Here is a 20,533-nt window from a genome sequence, read left to right on the forward strand (position 1 = left end):
AATGAATTGCTATGCTTCCATCAGAAAGAATGATATTTCATTCTTGAGGAAAATTCCTATTAAGTCAAGTAAGCCAGACCCAAAGAATCAAAAATTCCATCCAGTTCTCCCTGGAGGTGAGTGCAAAGCTTCATTCACTCTGACTTTGGTGCTTTGTCCTGGCTGCCACCACTGACAGGTGTTCAAATCTGTCTTCTTTACAGGCTGACTGAGTTTTTCATCTCTGGCCAAAATTTCTATAGTATTCCAGCTCACTAGGTGTGACTTTCTAGCTGTGGGCTTTTCACTGGGTCACTAAAACTGGTTTCTTGGAGAGCTCATTTGACCCCATCTGTATCTCTGCCATCTTCTGCCACTGTTCCGCATACAAAACTCCTAAAACTCCTACATTGCCAAAGTAACATGTAACTTGACTAAACTAAAAGGAGACATAGATTCTTCACAACATTTTATGTTAGGATTCTAGATGGAATATTGGTGATAAAGGCAGACAGATGATAACTACACAGGTCCATATATAGATAGGGAGATAGGTGATAGATTCATAGATGACAGATGATAGAGGAGGGTAGAGACAGACCCATAGATACATAGAAAGGAGAGTTGGTAGATAGATAACCACAATTTGGAATGAGGACAGGAAGGGATATTCATCTCCAGCACTGTTCTTCAATAGTCTGTTGTCTATGCCTTGAACACATGGCAACTGGCTGAGATGTCAGAGTTTTTGTTTGCTGCAGGTGTGATTGCAAACTATAACATGTTCAGACAAATGATGCTTTCAAATGCCTGGGTATTACCTAAGAAATTCTACTGTAAAGGAAAAAAACCATTCTTAACAAATTCTGAATGACCAAGGCCCAAGGAACATGGATTCAAGTTACTATGAATGACATGCTCCATGCTGGAAGAAGTTGCATGAATTTTCCTAAGGCAGGGAAGCTCTTATCTTCATTGCATTTGATGGTTGGGTTTTGTGGCCATCCAGCATTTATTTCTACTTTCAGTTTACTATCAACACAGCATCAGTTTTATGCCAATTATAACTCATCAACAATAGAGGAAATGTAAATTCAGGATTTTTTAAATGGGGTTTTCTGTCAGGATCTTACTAGGTGTCCCAGTTGGCTTGGAACTTGGGATTGATCTCTCCAAAGTGCTGGAAGCCCAGGAGTTTATGTACCATCATAGCAGGCTATTTTAAATACTTTCCTTTTGAACATATGGGATATACTTTTCTAATCTCAGCACTGTTGGGATTTTGTACCCAACAATTCTTGTTGAGTATGACTCTTGTGTGTTCTACAGAATTCCCATGGCAGCCCTGCCTTCTCCCTAATTGAAGTCCCCCTGCTCCTATGAAAATCAAAGATGTCTTTACACATTGCCAAGTGCAAACTGACTCTGGATTGAGACCCAGTAAAACATACCAGAAGCAATTCTTGTTATTTAGAAAGACTCAACATGCAAGAAGCAGTATTTATTTATGTCTTGGTTCTTAAATCATAGTCAATGAACGTTTTCTGGGATAATTTTCTCAGATCAACTTATGACCATCTATTCCTTTACCCATGTTTTCACATCAACAACAGGAATAATAATAATAATAATAATAATACCATAAGGAATAAAATATCAGTGTACTTACAAATTTCCCTAATTGCATGTGGAGCCTGAGGAAAGAATCCCTCTAAAAAGTGGTCTAATTTCAAACACAGCTTTTTCCAATTGATTTTAGGCAAGTGATGCTTTCTCTAGCATCGCTCCTACCTTTCTTTGGGAAAAAAATGAATCTTGTTTCTTTGGATGCTACCAGAGAGTTACTGTGAAGGTGAAAAATGATTGTACTGAGATTTTGGAGGCTGACTTTGTGGTACAAATCACAACCTCGAGGGGGCGCTGGTGTCTCAAGTCTGCAATCCTAAAGGTGGAGCTCTGAGGCTCGGGGTTCAAAGCCAGACCAGGAAGATTTAAGAAACCTTGTCTCCAATAAACTACCAAAACTGCTGGAAGTGGCGCTGTGGCTCAGGTGATGGAGTGCCAGCCTTGATCAGGGACAGGAGGCCCTGAAGTCAAGACACAAACAAACCCCTACACACCACTAAGTGCTCCAGAGTCCCCAGCTAGGAAACATAGCCTCTGCCTCAGTGTCTGGATTCCATTAAGATCCGGCGCTGCCTCTGCTGACATGCTTACAGATTTCTTGCTTTGAGATACAGTTCCTTTCCTCCTTCCCATCTCCTGCTCTGTGGCCAGACACACTGAATTCCTTCCTAAAAGGCACAATTGCCATCCAACACACACACACACACACACACACACACACACACACACACACACACACACACACACACACGGTGGAACTAGTTAAGTCTAGTTAAGTGGAGTAAACGTGGCAGCCATCCAGGCCTGGGCACTTGGGCACCGGACAGAAGGCCTAGAGAAAGAGGACAGTGGGGGAAGGGAGAAGGAGGGGAGGGGAAAGAGGAGGGAAGCCAGGAGGGGGAGGGGAGAGAGAGGAAGGAAGGGAGGGGAAAAATGAGGGAAGCCAAGAGGGGGAGGGGAGAGAGAGGAAGAAAGGGAGGGGGAGAGGTAGGAAGGAAGGAGAGGGGAAAGAGGAGGGTAGCCAGGAGGGGGAGGGGAGAGAAGAAGGAAGGGGGGGGGAGAGGTGGGAAGGAAGGGAAGGAGAAAGAGGAGGGAAGCCAGGAGGGGGAGGGGAGAGAGGAAGGAAGGGGGGAAGAGGTGGGAAGGAAGGGGAGGAGAAAGAGGAGGGAAGCCAGGAGGGGGAGGGGAGAGAGAGGAAGGAAGGGAGGGGGAGAGGTGGGAAGGAAGGGGAGGGGAAAGAGGAGGGAAGCCAGGAGGGGGAGGGGAGAGAGGAAGGAAGGGAGGGGAGAGGGGGGAAGGAAGGGGAGGGGAAAGAGGAGGGAAGCCAGAAGGGGGAGGGGAGAGAGGAAGGAAGGGAGGAAGGAAGGGGAGGAGAAGAGAAGGGCGGGGCGGGGCGGGTTGGCGGGTGTCGCTCCGGTCCGCGCCCCTGCCGGTCCCGCGTGTTCGGGAGCCCGCATGGCGTCGGCTCCGCCGGGCCCCGGGGCCCGTCCCCTGCTGCAGTTTCTGCGGCTGGTGGGGCAGCTGAAGGTGAGCGGCCAGCGGGCGGGGAGGCTGCGGCCGGACCCGGCGGCGCCCAGGTGGGGCCCCTGCCTTCGGGTCCTGGGGCTGCGCCGGCCCCGACCTGCGGCGGGGAGCGTGCGGGCGGCCGCGCGGCCCACTCCAGGTCGGGGCCGGCGTGGGCCTCGGGCCTGGGGCCGCCCGGCGGGGTCCCCCCGAGTCCCCCGGCTCCTCCCACCCCGCACCCTGGCGCCTCCCCCTCCGTCCCCGCTCGGTCAGCAGTCAGCTGGGGGCCGGGACCCCCGTGGAGGTTATCTCACAGATGACTCCAGAAATGACTCCCCATCCTTCCTCAGGATTAAATAAATATAATATATATTATATATTAAATAATAATTTAATTATTAGGTTAAATATAGAATGTGTATAATATTTGTAGAATAGATATAATCCAGTTTCATCACGTGCCTCCTCGTTGCTATGCCTAGAGGCCCTGAAGAATTCTCCATTTTTGGCTCTCTGTTGTATCTCCTCGCTTCCTATCACGCAAGACAAGACGTTATGATCTGCATCAAAGTGATTCAAGCAATCCATTAACAGGCTCTTTATTCCATTTACTTCAGAATTTAGAAGTCTGTTCAGGCTCAGACCCTTCACCCCAGTTTGTTTTTTATTGGGGTAGGAAAGGATTGAAGACAAAAGGCTGCCTGGTTTGTAGTTAAGAAAAACACAGGATATTTTGTTGCTCCCTCCTTTCTTCCTTCCCTTCATTCCATTTTAACCCTTAAGACAAATAAGGTCTTGGGCTATCCTAGAATTTATACTAGTGATGGATTTACAGGCATCTGCCTCCCCCCCCCAGCTGCTTTATATTCTTCTAAAAGCCATGTAGATATATAGATTCATAAACTAGACAGAGCAGGGAGTTCAGCCTGCTGGTAGAGTGCTTGCCTAGCATCCACAAAGCCTTGGGTTTGATTCCTTGTTTACCACATACACAGAAAAAAACAGAAGTGGTGCTGTGGCTCAAGTGGCAGAGCGCTAACCTTGAGCAAAAAGTGTCCAGGGACAGTGCCCAGGCCCTGAATTCAAGCCTCAGGACTGGAAAAAAAAGGAAGAAGATAAGATATGTCATAATTATGCTACAGTTTTATAGAGTTAACTATTGAGCTTCTGTATACTTGTAAATTATGCCGGTCCACTCTTTTCATTCTTTGAGCTCTAGTTTATTTGATTATAGATGTTGATCCTTTTGGTTTGTATTGTAAAGTCTTCTGAAATCACCATTCTTGATCTGTCTATTGAAGAGGATAGACTAGTGAAAACACCTGTTATTTTTACATGTTTTCTTCTTTGTGTTTGTCAGAGAGTCCCAAGGACCGGTTGGGTGTACAGAAATGTGAAAAATCCAGAGAGTGTATCTGATCACATGTACCGGATGGCAGTTATGGCTATGATCACCAAAGACAACCACCTTAACAAGGACAGGTAGACTCTGCCGCGTGTGTTGTCTGTGGTGTTCGTCATGTTTGAGTGAGGCTTATGTCATGTTGTTAATACTTTGTGTGTTGAAAAAAATTGTCTCATGACTCAGGATGAGAGAAAGAGGCACTCGAGTTGATTACTTGGCATGTTTTGTTTTATTTTCCCTGAGCTTCTTTTGCTCACGGCTAGCACTCTACCACTTGAGCCACAGTGACACTTCTGTTTATGTGGTACTGAGGAATCAAACTTAGGGCTTTGTGCATACAAAGCAAGCATTTTACTACCACTAAGCCACATTCCCAGTTGGTTGCTCAAGGTTTTATAAGTGGACATTTAAATAGCTTGACAAAGTCTGCTGTGGTCTCCAAAGACACATAAACATGCTATTAGGACCTAAAATTGTTCTATTGTGTTATATGCTATTTACTTTTACCTAGATTTTTTGAGAATAGTGGTATCTGTTTGCAAGGTGACATTTTGGAGTTGTATGTATAGGATGTAGCTGAGAAAGGAGTTCCCTCTCCTTCAGTCAATGAACAAGTGTTTAAGATGCTTTTGGAGCATGGGAAGAAAACTTGAATCATCCAGTTATGAATTAGTGGGTCAAAAATGACTTACTTAAAAATAAATTTAGAGTAGAAAACTAGCAAGGTATTGTAATTGTAGGGGAGATCACCCGCTTGCTTGATTTTCGTGAAGGAGGTGGCAACTGAGTTGAGCTCTAAAGGTAAACAAGGTAGAGGCGCAGAGAAAAGGGCATCAAAACCAAAGCTTCAGCAGAGAGGAAAGTAAAGAAGTATGAGAAGGAAATTAATTTAATTCCAGCAAAAGGTGTGTTAAGGAGCCTGGGGAGTTCTGTTACTTAGCAGACAGTTCGGAATTGAAGCGATTCTTGGCAAATGTAAGTGAACTCAGGGAAAAAGAAAAACAAAATTCATTGTTCCTTGCACACTCACGTATTGTGTGGAATGGTAATACTTTCAGTTCAGAACTATTATAGGCTGGTAGAATATAATTAGTTTGGAAATTTTATATTAAAATATTCTGTGAGGGTGGTAAGAGAAAAATATATTATGCAACTTCAAAAATTATATAGAAAAAATATCTTGTAGTAAATATGATTCTGTGTAATTATTAAATGTTTTTTACCTGGTCAGATGTGTACGTCTAGCCCTGGTTCATGATATGGCAGAATGCATCGTTGGGGATATAGCACCAGCAGATAACATCCCCAAAGAAGAAAAACATAGGCGAGAAGAGGTCAGTGTTGATTATTGACTCTGCAAAAGACCACTAAGAGAACCTGTTGATTCACCAGACCTATAGTACTAAAGAAGCCCCATTCAGCCAGCCTCAGTGCTGGTATCTTAAGAAATGAAAGTCAGTCAGGATATGTTTAGAGGGTTTTTTTTGTTTTTATTTTTGTTTTGTTTTTGCCAGTCCTGGGCTTGGGCCCAGGGCCTGAGCACTGTCCCTGGATTTTCTCAAGGCTAGGGCTCTACCACTTGAGCCATAGCACCACTTCTGGCTTTTTGCTACGTATCTGGTACCGAGGAATCGAACCCGGGTCTTCCTGCATGCTAGGCAAGCACTCTACCACTAGGCCAAACTCCCGGCCCATGTTTAGAGTTTTAAGGGCCTAGGCTAGTGAATGTAGAAATGGGTCATCTATGATAAGAGGCAATTAGCTGGGATGTCATAGAGTTTTAAACTTAATAGCTTTGGTGGGGATAGTGAAGGAAGGCCTTAAAGACAGATTTGAAGTGTAAGTTTACTGTCTTGGGTGGTTTATAGTCTTACCTTCTACAAGTGGAAACTTCCTGGAGTAATCAGAAAATTGGCCTCTGCTTTTTCTCAACCTGTTTCATACAAGAATAAGAATCTGTTCTCAGCTTTGTTGAACATAGGGATATACAGTCACGTTAACACCAGGCTTCAATTCTTATTAATATGTGGACAGATATATACCTGATGTTCATTAGCATAATGGAAATAGCTGGTATATAAGCAACTTGTAGAAATTCTACACTACCTTTTTAGAGGTTGATCACAAATATAATCATTATTATAATTTGGTGAATTTTAAACTTATTCCTTTAACTTAATGGTTGGAAGGTAAGTAAAGAAAAATTCAATTGTATATTTTGTACGGGTAATGATAAAATATTTAGTGTCGTGTATGCTCTAAACTCAGAGCCTAGGGCCAAAAGGAAAGACATTTGTGTATGCATATATGCCAGTTCTGGGGCTTGAATTCTGGGCCTGGACCCTGTCCCTGAGCTTTTTTTCTCAAGGCTAGTGCTCTACCACTTAAGCCACAGATTCACTTATGGCTAGACTGATCTGAAATTCTCAGATCTCAACCTCCTGAGTAGCTAGGAATACAGGCCTAAGGTACCAGTGCCTGGCTTAGGAAAGACATTTAAAGCAGGTGATCGAATTTTAAAAAGGGTTTTGAAAATAGTACTAGTTTCAAGTTCAGGGACTGTTGCTAGTTACTTTTATTGTGTGACTTAAAAGGTTGGTCTTAAACTATTTAGTGAGAGAGTCTTCATTGTGATAATTTCACAGAGTAGGTTGACTTAAAATGATCAAGAATAGAATTCAGTAGGCAATAGTCTTTTTCCTTCTCTAGTGGCAAGAAGATCCACAAAGAAATTGAGTTCTAATTTAAAACTTCCAACCTACCCTAAAATGTGATTACAAAAGAAATATGAAGAGTGCATTCATCTTTCTGCAAAAATACAGGTCCAATATAGGTTGGTCAATATGACAAGGGAAAGGAAGTGTGTGTGTGAATAATGTTATTAGGAATCAGGTATTCCTAGGTTGATTGGTAGAACCCTACAAGCAATGTAGATTCCAAGTTGCAGAAACCAGTTGGCACTAGAAGGGGACGAGTAATGAAGGATGACATGCAGGAAATAGGTGGGGGTGGGGCGCAAGCGGGGAATCCTCCACAGAAATGCAACTTCTGAGGATGATAGTTTTAATTGGTAGAGCTAGATGTGGTAGAAGAGAAATCCTGATTGATGTACCAGAAGGAACATGGGGCATTGTGGCTGAGAGGAAGAAGAAAAGATAGCCTGTCCTTCTGGAGTGTATGTGTTCCATGGAGAAGTGAGTTGGAGCCTTCTGGAATAGAAACAATCTCCAGCTGCTGGAGGTGAGGAAGACCTACTAGTGTCCTGACAGAAGCTGAATCCTGGATAGTGTTGGCCCATGGATGGACATAAGGAAATGAGAAATCTGAGTGTGCTGCTTTCCTTGAAGGTGTGGTCAGATGTTGGCTAGCATGAAAATCTTTCTGGCCTTATAAAACATCCTGATTGTTGCACACTCCTTCTGATTCACAGGAGGAATAAATGCCATAGGCAGAGGGCATAAGGGAAATGTCTTAAAGAACATCAAGTTCTTGGCTAAGAACGTAAGGACTTGAAAAGCACTGATGCCCCATTGCCTGTTCCTGCTGCTGGTGCTTAGGGTTTGGGAACAGAGGAGAAGAGCTGGCAGGTGAACAATTCTTTATGCAGATGGTGTTGATGAATATAATTGATATGCACAGGATAATTAAACAGAGCTGCTTGACCTGGTGTGGACTACACATAATGAGAACAACAAAGAATCATTTGCCCAGAGGCTAGCAGATACTGTAGGCAAAGAAGGAAGAGGAAAATTACTTGATAAACTGGAAGGGTGATTGTGTCAGGTGACAGATATTAAGATAAAGCACAATGCATAATGAGAGCATAAAAGATAAAACCAAAGAAGGAAGCCAAAAGCAATATTTTGAGTCTGGCTCCATTCTGAAATACCATCAGTTAAACACTTTATTATAATCTGAATTGGTCGATGTGCCTTTCACTGAGCATCAGAATTAGGACAATGGGCCTAGATACTTGAACATAGAAAAAATGGAGTATATGCCTTTGCCAAGGGAAAAATATATTAAAAATGGAAGACAGAGTCATTGCATGTATGTATCTGTATGAGTTAAAGTGGCAAAAGAACTGCAAGGTAAGAGGAAAAGAAAATGACCTTATAGCAGGATGGAGAAAATGAAAATTACAATGAATATTTATAAAGGCCTTATTTGTGCCAAGTTATATGCATTTTCTATATATATATGAACAATGACCACAACAATCCCCTGAAGGTTTTTTTTAAACAAATGAAGAAGCTACAGGACAAAGCTACAACTAGTGATTGCCAAGCCTGGCTTGAAGCCTGATCAGGATTGAAAGTCTGGAGCTAACCATCACACTACTCAGCTTCGTCAGTGCTGGTGCGAATGACAGGTGCTGCTTTCTGAATGCTTGTGACAAAATCACCAGAAGACATTTGCTAAAAGCACCACAAAGCTCAGAACTTCAGGCATATTTTTTGATATTCTTTGACAAGAGGAAGAAGTGAGGGTATTTGTCACCTTTAATTCTGTAGGAACTACACAGTAAGAGTATAGAAGAAAGGGTGCGGGGGTTTGGGAAAGGTTGTCATATTCAGCCATGTACCCTGGATTTCAGTGAAACTGATTTCACAGAGTGCCTTTAAAAAGGAACTCTGAGCATTGAAACTCAGTGGTGTCTGCTACTAAATAAGAAAAACTGAGTAATGTCTCAAAGGTATAATTCTGATTCCATAATAACAATTGATAACAATAATTTTGGATCCAGAAAATATGTTTAATTTCAGGAAAAGAGCAGCGTCTTTGGTTGTCTGTTCATTCAAAGAACATGGTGATTTAATAAACAGGAAGTTTTTTAATAACTTAGAATATAGATGTGACCTCCAAAAAGCCAACCAGTTCAGTGTTCGGCTTCATTTACAAGAATGTAGTATCTAGCAGGAGAAAGGTGATGTTCACTTCTGTTTTGCCATTGTCTGACCACTGGACATTTCTGCATTCAGTGCCAGTGTCACCATTTAGAGAGGTATTTCTATTTCTGTGTAGGAAGTTTCAGTTCTGTTACATTTGTACCCTCATTCAAACAAAAGAAATGGGTAAGCTTGTGTTTCTGGAATAGTTGAGAGAAACACTTTTATTTTATGAAAATGCGAAGTATTTTCTCAAGCAATTTGCTGAGAGTTATGATTAAAAAATAAGGAATAGTTCAAAAACACAATCAATTTCATGCTACTGAAGGTAGAGTGAGGCTCGACTCTATGACTGAAAACGCTGTTCAGAACAAAAGCTACTTGGAAGAACAGATAAATGTGATTCACTCCATTAAGTGGATGGATTCTGTAACATGTTTTCCTTCCAGAAAAATAAATAAATAAAAGAAATATATACACACTACACACACACATATTCCTGTCATTTGGGGGGTTATTTATAAGGACCTGAACCTCTTATTTGGCTTCTGTTGCCAACTTAGATAAATATAAGCATAATGAATATAATGTCTTGCTGTTGCAGGAAGCTATGAAACAGATCACCCAGCTTCTACCAGAGGACCTCAGAAAGGAGCTCTATGAACTTTGGGAAGTAAGTATATATAATTGGGTAACTTTTTATCGACACTGAATTTATATGATGTTTACATGATATATGTTATTGATATTTAAATTGGTTTGGAAATCTGTCACTAATTTAGTGTTGCCTAGTATACATTTAGCATACATTTCTATTTCTAGTTCAAGTTCAAGAACCCATTTCAAGTTCTTGTAAAGAACTAGTAGCTGAGATTACTGACATGTGTCCACATGCCTGGCCATAATTTTCTTTATCTAATAAGAAGTCTGTGTAGGATCTCACTGCTGCACTATTCTGTTGTTCATTTTGATGTGCAATTAATTTTTTAGAACTTTCTAAAGGAAACTTGGCTCCAATTGGGGTTTTTTAAAGTTTTTAAATTTTTCTTTGTTTTAAAATTGACATGTAAAAATATATGTGGGGAGTTGAGAGTGTGGCCTAGAGGTAGATTGCTTGTCTAGCCCTTAGTACCACATACACAGAAAAAAGCAGGAGTGGCGCTATTGTTCAAATGACGGAGCACTAGCCTTGAGCAAAAGTGCTCAAGGACAGTGCTCAAGCCCTGAGTTCAAGCCACAGCACTGGTTTTTTTTTAAAAAAAAGAGAGGGAGAAAAGTATATGTGGGTGCTGGTGGTGCATGCCTGCTCTCCTAATTAGTGAGGATTCTGAGGTCCAGAGGAGTGTGGTGTGAAGCCAGCCTACACAAAAAAGGGCATGAGACTCCCTCCTAAAAATAACCAAAAAAAATAAATAAATAAAACAGAGCTAGAATCATGGCTCAAGTGGCAAAGTTCCAGCCAAGTAAAGCAGCCAAGCACTTGGGAAGATCTGAGTTCAAACCCAAGTACCAGCAAGAAAAAAAAAACAATATCTGTTTATTTTGTATGTACTCTGTTTTGAATATGTATACGTTGGAATGGCTCAATAATCTAATTAATATAAGCATCACTTCATATACCATTTTTTTGTAGGAAGAACTGATTGCCTTAGGAAAAACTGATGAAGTTATGTTGTTGCTGTTTTTAATGGCGTGTTAGAAAAATACAAATGGAAAATGTTTTTCTTTGAGAGATTTCTAGACTCTGTTTCCCTTCCCCCATTTTTATCTGTGTTTTTGCCTTTCAGCTGTAGAATTCCTTTATACTGAATTTTGATTCTGTTCCTAGGACTTTTCTATCCTGTGGGTCACTATTTTGGATGATTGCCCGAGTAGGTCAGACTGGACTACACCGTGTACACCCCTGTACCCAACCATTGTAGGAGTGACCGACTCTCCCCCAGGATTCTTAACGAACACCTGTTGACTATTTGAGGTTCTCCTTCAGTCTCTCTCTCCTCTGTGCTTTCTGTCAGCCACATGCTGATCTCATGTCTGCCTTGGGCTCTGGGTGTTTGCATACACTTACATGTAGTTTGGAGTTCACAGGGATGTCATGCTCCTTAGTGTTGTTGTAAAGGGTATTCATGGGGCTTTTAGTTCACTAGTTGACTCTCATTCCTCCCTATTTATCATCTGTATAGTTTAGAAGGCCATAAACTAGGAAGTCCTTTTCAACTTTCCCTCACATTCCTTTTATTTTAGTTTACTTCATCCTTAACAGTCTTCCTGCTTCTCTCTCGTCTTCTCTGCCATGACTTGCAGAACAGATGTGTTTTCCTAAGGGTACAGAGTCACAGGCTTACAAACTACAGGTCTTGCAGGCCCTGGCTCCTGCCTAGGAGAGCCTTTTTCTCAGCCTTTTCCTTCTCTTCCTGTTTGCAATATTCAGTCCCATCCTTAGAAAGTACTGGCAATAATTTCTCCATCTCCTCATTGGAAACTAAAATTTGGAAATATCTACAATCTTTTTTTTCCCCACCCCCATCCTGGGGCTTGAACTCAAGGCTTAAGCACTGTCTTTGGGTTTTGTATCTTTTTTTTAAATTTTTTTATTGTAATTAATAAAAGGGTTACATGATATTTGCCAGATAAAAGGTGCATTAATTCACATACATTGATACCCTTTCACATGTCTTGGTAACCATTACCCCCCCCCCACCCATCTTGGTTTTCCCCCCTTCCCTATCAAATTTCAAATAGCCAAATACAAATAAATTCAATATATCAGATAACAAAGTGAGATACTGTAACAATATGAGATACCCAAGGGACAGCAAAGGAGATGAGTGATAACATAGTACATTAAGGACAACAATCATTCGTTATATGGCTTTTGTTTCACTATCCTGGAGGTCCTTTCAATTAGCTTCATACTATATGGCCTTATGTATCAAGATTTTGCTCTATTGCAGATCTCTGCTAGTAGAGCCCAAGGTTTCTACTGATTATGACAAATGAGGGAAACCATTGAGCCTAAGTTCCTTTGAGTCTGGCTTACTTCACTTAATATGATTTTTTTCTAAGTCTTTCCATTTCCTAACAATGGGGCAATGTCATTTTTTCTGACAGTAGCATAGAATTCCATTGTGTACAAATACCATAACTTGTTGATTCACTCATCAACTGAGGGACATCTAGGTTGGTTCCATATCTTTGCTATGGTGAATAGTGCTGCAATGAACATTGTTGTGCTAGTGGATTTAGTATGCCCTTGTTTCTGGATGGTTGGGTAAATGCCAAGTAGTGGAATTACTGGGTCATAGAGGAGTTCTATGTTTAGCCTTTTGAGGCACTGCCACACTGATTTCCATAGTGGTTGAACGAGTCTGCACTCCCACCAACAGTGTAGTAGTGATCCCTCCTGGCCACATCCCCTCCAGCATCTGTTATTATTTGTTTTTCTGATCCTGGCCATTCTAACTGGAGTGAGGTGGAATCTTAGAGTTGTTTTGATTTGCATTTCTTTTATGACCAGAGATGTTGAGCATTTCTTCATGTGTCTATAGGCCATTTTTGTTTCTTCTTCAGAGAAGACTCTCTTTCAATCTTTGGCCCATCTTTTAATGGGATGGTTGTTACTTTGGAGATTAGTTTTGGAGTGATTCAATTTTTTGAGCTGTTGATATATTTTAGATATGAGGCCTTTGTCCGTTGTTTGATTGGTGAAGATCTTCTCCCACTCTGTAGGCTTCCTAATTAATTTACTAGCTATGTCCTTTGCCATACAAAAGCTCTGCAGTTTAATGCAGTCCCACTTATCCAGCCTTTCTCTGATTTGTTGTGATTCTTGGTCCTTATTAAGAAAGTGTTGACCTGTGCCAAGGAGGCCTAGTATATCTCTTATTCCTTCCTGTAAAGTTTTCAGTGTGTCAGCTTTTACCTCCAGGTCTTTGATCCATTTGGAGTTAATTCTAGTGCAGGGTGACAAAGAAGGATCCAACTTTAGTTTTCTGCAGGTGCTTAACCAGTTCTGCCAGCACAACTTGTTGAAGAGGCTGTCTTTCTTCCATTCTATTTTTTTGGCTCCCTTGTCAAAGATTAGGTGGCCATAGGCTGTGGTTTAATATCTGGGTCCTCAGTTCTATTCCATTGGTCTTCAGGCCTGTTCTTGTGCCACTACCAAGCTGTTTTGATAATTATAGCTCTGTAATAGAGTCTAAAGTTTGGAATTGAAATTCCTCCGGTGCTGTTCTTTCTGCTAAGAAGTGTATTTGCTATACAGGGTCTTTTATTATTCCATATGAAATTTTGAATTGCCTCTTCTATTTCTTTAAAGAATGACATTGGGATGTTGATGGGTATTGCATTGAATTTGTAGATAGCCCTCAGCAAGATTGTCATTTTCACAATGTTGATTCTTCCAATCCAGGAGCATGGGAGGTTTTTCCATTTCCTTAGTTCTGCTTTAATTTCCTTTTTTAGGGTTTTAAAGTTTTCATCAAAGAGGTCCTTTACATTCTTAGTTAAGCTAATTCCTAGGTACTTTATTTTCTTTGAAGCTATTGTGAAAGGAGTTTCTTTCCTGATTATTGCCTTGTTCCTCTCACTGTTGGCATAAAGGAAGGCAGTTGATTTTTGAGGGTTAATTTTATAGCCTGCTACCCTTCCAAAGTTTTGAATCAGCTCAAGGAGCTTGGGAGTAGAGTCTATAGGATTCTTTAAATACAGAATCATGTCATCTGCAAAGAGGGATAGTTCTATTTCCTGTTTCCCTACTTGGATCCCCTTTATGCTTGCTGCTCGCCTTATTGCACTGGCTAGGAATTCTAATACTATGTTAAAGAGGAGTGGAGAGAGTGGGCATTCTTGTCTCATTCCTGATTTTAGGGGAATGGCTTTAGATTTTCACCATTAAGTGTAATACTAGCAGTGGGTTTGTCATACACAGCCTTTATTATATTGAGGAATGTTCCATGGATTCCTAGTTTCTCCAGAGTTTTTAACATAAAGGGGTGCTGGATCTTGTCAAATGCCTTTTCTGCATCTATTGAGACAATCATGTGAATTTTGTCCTTGCTCCTGTTGATGTGTTGAATTATATTAATTGATTTGTGTATGTTGAACCAGCTTTGCCTCCCTGTGATGAATCCTGTTTGATCATAGTGTATAATTTTTTTGATGAGTTGTTGTAGATGGTTGGCCAGTATTTTGTTGAGAAGTTTTACATGGATGTTCATCAAAGAAATAGGTCTATAGTTCTCTTTCTTTGATGAATCTCTGTCTGGTTTGGGGATGAGGGTTATACTGGCTTCATAGAATGAGTTTGGTAAAGAACCTTCATTTTCAATTTCGTTGAAGAGCTTAAGGAGTATTGGTGTGAACTCTGCTTTGAAGACCTTATAGAATTCAGCTGTGAATCCATCTGGCCCTGGGCTTTTCTTAGGTGGAAGTTCTCTTATTGCCATTTCTATTTCAGAGCTGTATCTTTTTTTTTCATATATTTTTTATTGTAATTAATAGAAGGGTTACATTATATTCGCCAGATAGAAAGTGCATTAATTCACATACATTGATACCCTTTCTCATGTCTTGGTCCCCATTTCCCTCCCCCCCACCCGCACCCCTCGTCTTGTTTTTCCCCCTTCCCTATCCAATTTCAAATAACCATGGGCTTTGTATCTTTAGGTATGTGTACCAGGGAATTGAACCCAGGGCTTCATGCATGCTAGGCTACCATCAGGCCATGCTCATAGCCCAGCACCTCCCCCCCTTTTTTAAAGGAAAAAAAATCTAGAAATTTGTATTTTTTCTTGAAAAACCTACAAATTTATTAGACTTTGCTATAAAATATGTTGTTATTTCCTAAGGTCTTGAAGTATGTTTCTTATTTTCAGCTTTCAATAGATACAAACTCTTTAGATTGCTTTGCTTGGTTAAATCATGAATTTGAATTTATTCAATGCTACTGCGACAGAGACAAGTATTTAAATAAAATGTTATTTTAAGTGCCTTTGAGATAAAGCAATATACATATAAATGATTTTCTTTTGTCATATTCAACTGTATCTAATCAAAATTGTTGCTTTTATAGAAATAAGACAAAAAAAATCAAGAAGTCTCTAAGTTATTTGTACCCACATCACCCCGCTGAGAAAGCATGGTGGGCCTATTATTGGAAGATATGTGAGGTGGAATTACAGATGAGAACTTTGCAGGGAAAGTGGTTGGGAATTTACTAGTCTTAGAAGAGTGATGGATTGGGACTGGTGGCTTTAAGATGCAGATTTCCTGAGCTCCTGGCTTCCGGTCTGTAATGGGGAGGGAAGAGGAAAGGTAAAGGCACAGTTTCCCTCTCACTGCTTTCACCATTCCTGCTACCAACACACATGCACACACTTCAATGCCTATGAAGGTCACAGATCTTAACTGTATTTCCAGTACTTATAACCAGGAGGGACCTAATTAAATCCACATTGGGTGGATGGTCTCTCAAACAGAGATTTCCAGGTAAAGTGGTAACCAAAAGGAAAGGGTAAAATGAAAATTTGCATGAAGAGGATAGTGAAGTCTGATATTAAATGAGAGAGATATATAACTGAGAAGCCTAAGATGAGAAAGCGTCTTAAAAGTTTAATGGGTCTACTCAGCTGGATTAAAGAATAGTGGTACTGAGATGAATTAATAGCAAGAAAAGAACTGGGAAGTATCTACAAATGAGACTTTAAAAGTCTCTGGTGGGTTATGTGGAGTATAATGAGTGCATCTTCCTTGGTGGGAAGCTGTGAAATTATGTGAGTTATCTGGACATTGTGTATGAAAAAATGTGACTCTTAACTTTAGGTACCAGAAACAGAAGTTTTCCTGGAACACCATTAGGTAACCCTAATCATGTTGCTTTCATTGTTTTCTTTCTTAGGAATACGAGACCCAGTCTAGTGCAGAAGCTAGATTTGTAAAGCAGCTGGATCAGTGTGAGATGATTCTTCAGGCATCTGAGTATGAAGACCTTGAGAACAGACCCGGATGGCTCCAAGAGTTCTATGATTCCACAGCAGGTACTCACATGGTACTTTTTAAAAAAATATTGAAATGTTTATTATATACTTATATATATTTAATGGTACCTTTTAATATTGGAACGTTTATTAAATACTCATATATATTTAACATTCCTAATGAGACTTCAGATTTTTTTTGTATTGATTTTTTTATTGTAATTAGTAAAAGGGTTACATGATATTTGCCAGATAGAAGGTGCATTAATTCACATACATTGATACCCTTTCACACAGATTTTTAAGCAGTTATACTATAATTTTATTTCCTATTTAATCCCATAGAAACTTCAGTGTCAGGAAGAAGAAGGGAAAGAGAAGTAGAGAGGGAAAGAGGGGGAGATAAAGAGAAACTAATATCACATTCTATTGTCAACAAAACTTTTAGTTGGGTTTATTCTTCTTAGTGCAGTAACTAATGATGTGTTTCACTCCTCTTCTAACCTTGTCCTGTGAAACACCTGAAAAGAAAATGGCAGGATTGCAGGTGAAACACTCATGGTACTTAGAAGTGTTACTAAGAACATGGACATTGTACTGCTAATATCATAAACACAGTGCTAGGACTGTATTCATGTTCTTTTTCTGTCACCTATCAGCTTTGTGCCCTTGGTGTCTCCATACCTTTTAGGGCTTGAGCCTGGGTGCTGCCCCTGAGCTCAAGGCTACCACCCTACCCCTTGAGCCAAGCACCACTGGTTTTTTAAGAGCCTCAAGAGAGATAATGTGTGTGAAAGGATGTGGTGATTTGTGAGCAATTCATTTATTTGTTTGTTTGCTTGCTTTTAATTTTTTTTGTGGATCATAGGACTTGAACTCTGGACCTGCGCACTGTTTCTGAGCTCTGAAGAGCTCAAGGCTCCTGCCCTACTGGTGGAGCCACAGCCTCACTTCCCGTTTTGTAGTGATTAATTGGAGATAAGAGTCTCATGGTCTTTTGTGCCCAGGCTGGCTTTGAACTGCCATCCTCAGATCTCAGCCTCCTAAGTAACTAGGATTACAGGGATGAGCCATTGTACCCGGTTTGTGAGCTATTTATAATTACAAGGTCATAGCGATGAAGGAAGAATTAGAGGTTTAAAATGGAAAATATGCTGGGTGCTGGTGGATTCATGCCTATAATTCTAGTACCTAGGATCTGAGGACTGAGGTTTAAAGCCAACTTTCAAAGGAAAAGCCCAGGAGACTCTTTTATCTCTAGTTAACTACTAAAAAAGCCAGAAGCGGAGCTGTGGCACAAAAGTTCAGGGAGAGCACCCAGGCCCCGAGTTCAAGCCCAGGACTAGCACAAACAAATAAACACATAAATATACAGGAAATTTCCATTGCTGATGTTACCATCATTATAGCCTAGCCACAGCATTGAACTACTTTAGTTGAATCCTAGTTCTGCCAGAAGCAAACTGTAATTACCCAGCCTCTCTGGACCTTTTTAGTTTGTCTTTAAAGTGAAGTTAATAATAGCATCTACTTTATAGGGTTGTTTCAGGATATACAGAGTTACTTCAGTACTTTATCTGTCACTAAGTGTTAGAATTGTCTTCATTTTATAGTTACCAGAGTAAGATGCAGAACACACTATATTAGAGATAGCTGTTTATCTTGCTCCCTGGAATGAAACTCACTCCTCTTCTATGGGAGCTGTTCAGGGTCAGCTCAGTCTCCATCTGCAATGGCAATTACTTAAGGAATGGTGGTTTTCTGACCTTAAAGATCCTCATATGGCTTCATCAGATACAGGAAAGTCCCAGTTCATACTCTGTGTTCCAAAGTAGGATTTGCATTACAATGAAGTTGATTCAATTTTCCTTTACTCTTTTTTTCCATTCCACTTCCTGTGCTCCAAACAAGGCCCCATTATTTCTGTGTTGGACTGTGGCTATCATCTCTTAACTTGCCAACAGGCTTTCAAGTTTATCTTGTGTGTCTCAGTGTTTCCTTTTATAGGTATAGCCATCATCACATCTATTTTGATTTTTCAGTACCGTGGATCAATCCCAGGGCTCCAAACTTGGCAGGCAAGAACTCTACCACTGAGCCACGCCCTCAACCTTAATATCTTTATTTATTTATTTGTTGGTTGGTTGTGAGACTTGGAGTCTGGGCCTGGATGCTGTCCCTGAGCTCTTCAGCTGTAGGCTACCACCCTATCCCTTGAGCCACAGCGCCACTTCTGGTTTTCTAGTGGTTAACTGGAGAGTCTTCTAGTCTTTGTGCTGGGCTGGCTTTGAACCCCAATCCTCAGATCTCAGCCTCCTGAGTAGCTAGGATTGATTACAGGTGTGAGCCACTGCGCCCAGCCTAATATCTTTTTTTAAACTTTTATGGTTTTTCTTCTCTCTCCAACCCCCTCCCCAATACTAAGATTCAGACTCACTGGCTAACACTCATCACCTGAGCCAGACCTCCAACCCCCATCTTCCTTCTAAAAGAAAAGATCTCTCGTGGTTTTTTTTTTTTTCTAAAACAAGGGAACCTGACATTTCTGAGTGACCTTAAAAGCTCTGTAGTCAAACACAACTCATCTCTCTGGTCTTCGTTTCTAACCTATCAAAATTAACTGTTCTTTCTCTGCTTTATGTGATCTGGACTTGATCCAGAGCTTGCTAAACTTCTGTAGTTCACCTATGGATATTGTTCTCTGACTCTCCTTTTGTTAGTTTCCATTGCTATAACAAAATACCCGAGAAATGTATATTCAGCTCATTGTTTCGCAGATCCTAGTCGGTAACTGACGGATCCTGTTGTTCCAGGCCTAAATAGTAGGAGTTCATGAAGCTGCAAAGCGGCTAGAGCATGACCAAAAAACTGTCCCCTAAAAGGCATAATTCCATAGGTTCCACCTCTTAAAGCTCCCACTCCGTTCTAAGAACACCATCCTGGGAACCAAGGTTTTAGCCTCAGAGGGGCAGGGGTAAGGATTGGCTGATGGGGCATTCGCTTGGTGGGGCTTAGGACACTGTGGGGGCACCAGCAGGAGCAAGAGAGACATGAACCTCAACCCGGTGGTAAGAGCTGTGTGAGGGAAAAGCACCAATATCAGAGAGAGAGGGTTCCCAGGAAAGGCATGTCCTAAGGACAAGGTATCAGTTAGATAGGAAAGGGAAGAAGGGAATGATCAGAAAATAGGCTAGAGAGGAAATAAAGTTTAATGTAGATTGAAGAGAAAGCAGTAAGTAGAACAGGCAAGAAAGATATGAAAGAGATCCCGGGTTTTCGTAATCCTCTATATTAGCTACCACTGGCCTACTACAAGCTTAGAGCTTGGTGAAGACACTGGCAGAAATCTAGAGAGAAGGAAGCAGGGACAACGCACAGATTAGCCAGTTGAGGTGTAGAGGCGTTTGCAAGACAGATGTTTGTTTGACCTCCTGAGACAATCCAGAACCTCTTGTTTCCCTACTTGAGGTTTTGCATGTAGGTGCTGCATTCCTCTTAATTTCCATTTTGGAATGAGCAGAGCGATTTTGGCTTTCTGGGCTCTCATATCTGGCTTTTTCCATAATTCCTGGTAGGGACATTCAGGGACCGCCTAGTGCACTTTCCTCTGGCTGTACCCAACTGATTTTTCACCTTGTATTTAGTGGGTGTATTTAGTGGGGTGAGTATAAATTGGTTCCTTTTGGCCCCTTATCAGAACCCATAATCTCCTGTGTTAGAATAATGTATGGGTCAAATTACAGAATAAAGCCCTTGATTAATCTTGAGATTAAGCTGAAGAGGTAGATGTTTTCTCTTGTCAGTAAAGGAATGTCTTTTCTCTTTTTTTTTTCTTTTTTTGCAGGAAAATTCAGTCACCCTGAGATAGTCCAGCTTGTTTCTGAACTTGAGACAGAAAGAAATGCGAACGTAGATGAATCTGCCAACAAGCCTTTATGAACATTTTATTCCTGTAATGTTTTCTGTTTCATAATATATTTTTGCCATTGTTAGTCTGATTTCTTCAGATGCGATTCTATTTATTTTCAGTTGCCACAGAGCAGGAAGTGGTTATATGAAATACCATGGATGAGGACTAGAAAGGAGAGTTCCTTTTTGTTTTCAGTAAACTGAATATTAAATATCTTGAGCTTTGTAATATTTATTGCAAGTCT

At 40.8% G+C, this 20,533-nt stretch overlaps 1 protein-coding gene across 1 annotated transcript; it reads left to right on the top strand.

The window, feature by feature from the left end:
• The first annotated feature begins 2,961 nt into the window (after positions 1-2,961).
• Hddc2 (HD domain containing 2) lies at positions 2,962-20,377 on the top strand. Its single transcript, XM_090338187.1, has 6 exons — positions 2,962-3,132; positions 4,469-4,590; positions 5,745-5,847; positions 10,007-10,075; positions 16,301-16,439; positions 20,224-20,377. The coding sequence occupies exons 1-6, from the start codon at positions 3,061-3,063 to the stop codon at positions 20,316-20,318; spliced, it is 600 nt and encodes a 199-aa protein (XP_090194313.1). The 5' UTR covers positions 2,962-3,060; the 3' UTR covers positions 20,319-20,377.
• The last annotated feature ends 156 nt before the right edge of the window (positions 20,378-20,533 follow it).

This window comes from Megascapheus bottae, chromosome 8, assembly GCF_031878675.1.
Source record: "Megascapheus bottae isolate mThoBot1 chromosome 8, mThoBot2.hap1, whole genome shotgun sequence".
NCBI classification, from domain to species: Eukaryota; Metazoa; Chordata; class Mammalia; order Rodentia; family Geomyidae; genus Megascapheus; species Megascapheus bottae.

What these genes read in the sequence shown, in the direction of transcription:
- Hddc2 (XM_090338187.1), top strand. Translation starts at nt 3,061, where the DNA reads ATGGCGTCGGCTCCGCCGGGCCCCGGGGCCCGTCCCCTGCTGCAGTTT. An exon ending in AAAAACATAGGCGAGAAGAG is followed by an intron (nt 5,848 to 10,006) that starts GTCAGTGTTGAT and finishes TTGCTGTTGCAG; the next exon opens with GAAGCTATGAAACAGATCAC. An exon ending in GTTCTATGATTCCACAGCAG is followed by an intron (nt 16,440 to 20,223) that starts GTACTCACATGG and finishes CTTTTTTTGCAG; the next exon opens with GAAAATTCAGTCACCCTGAG.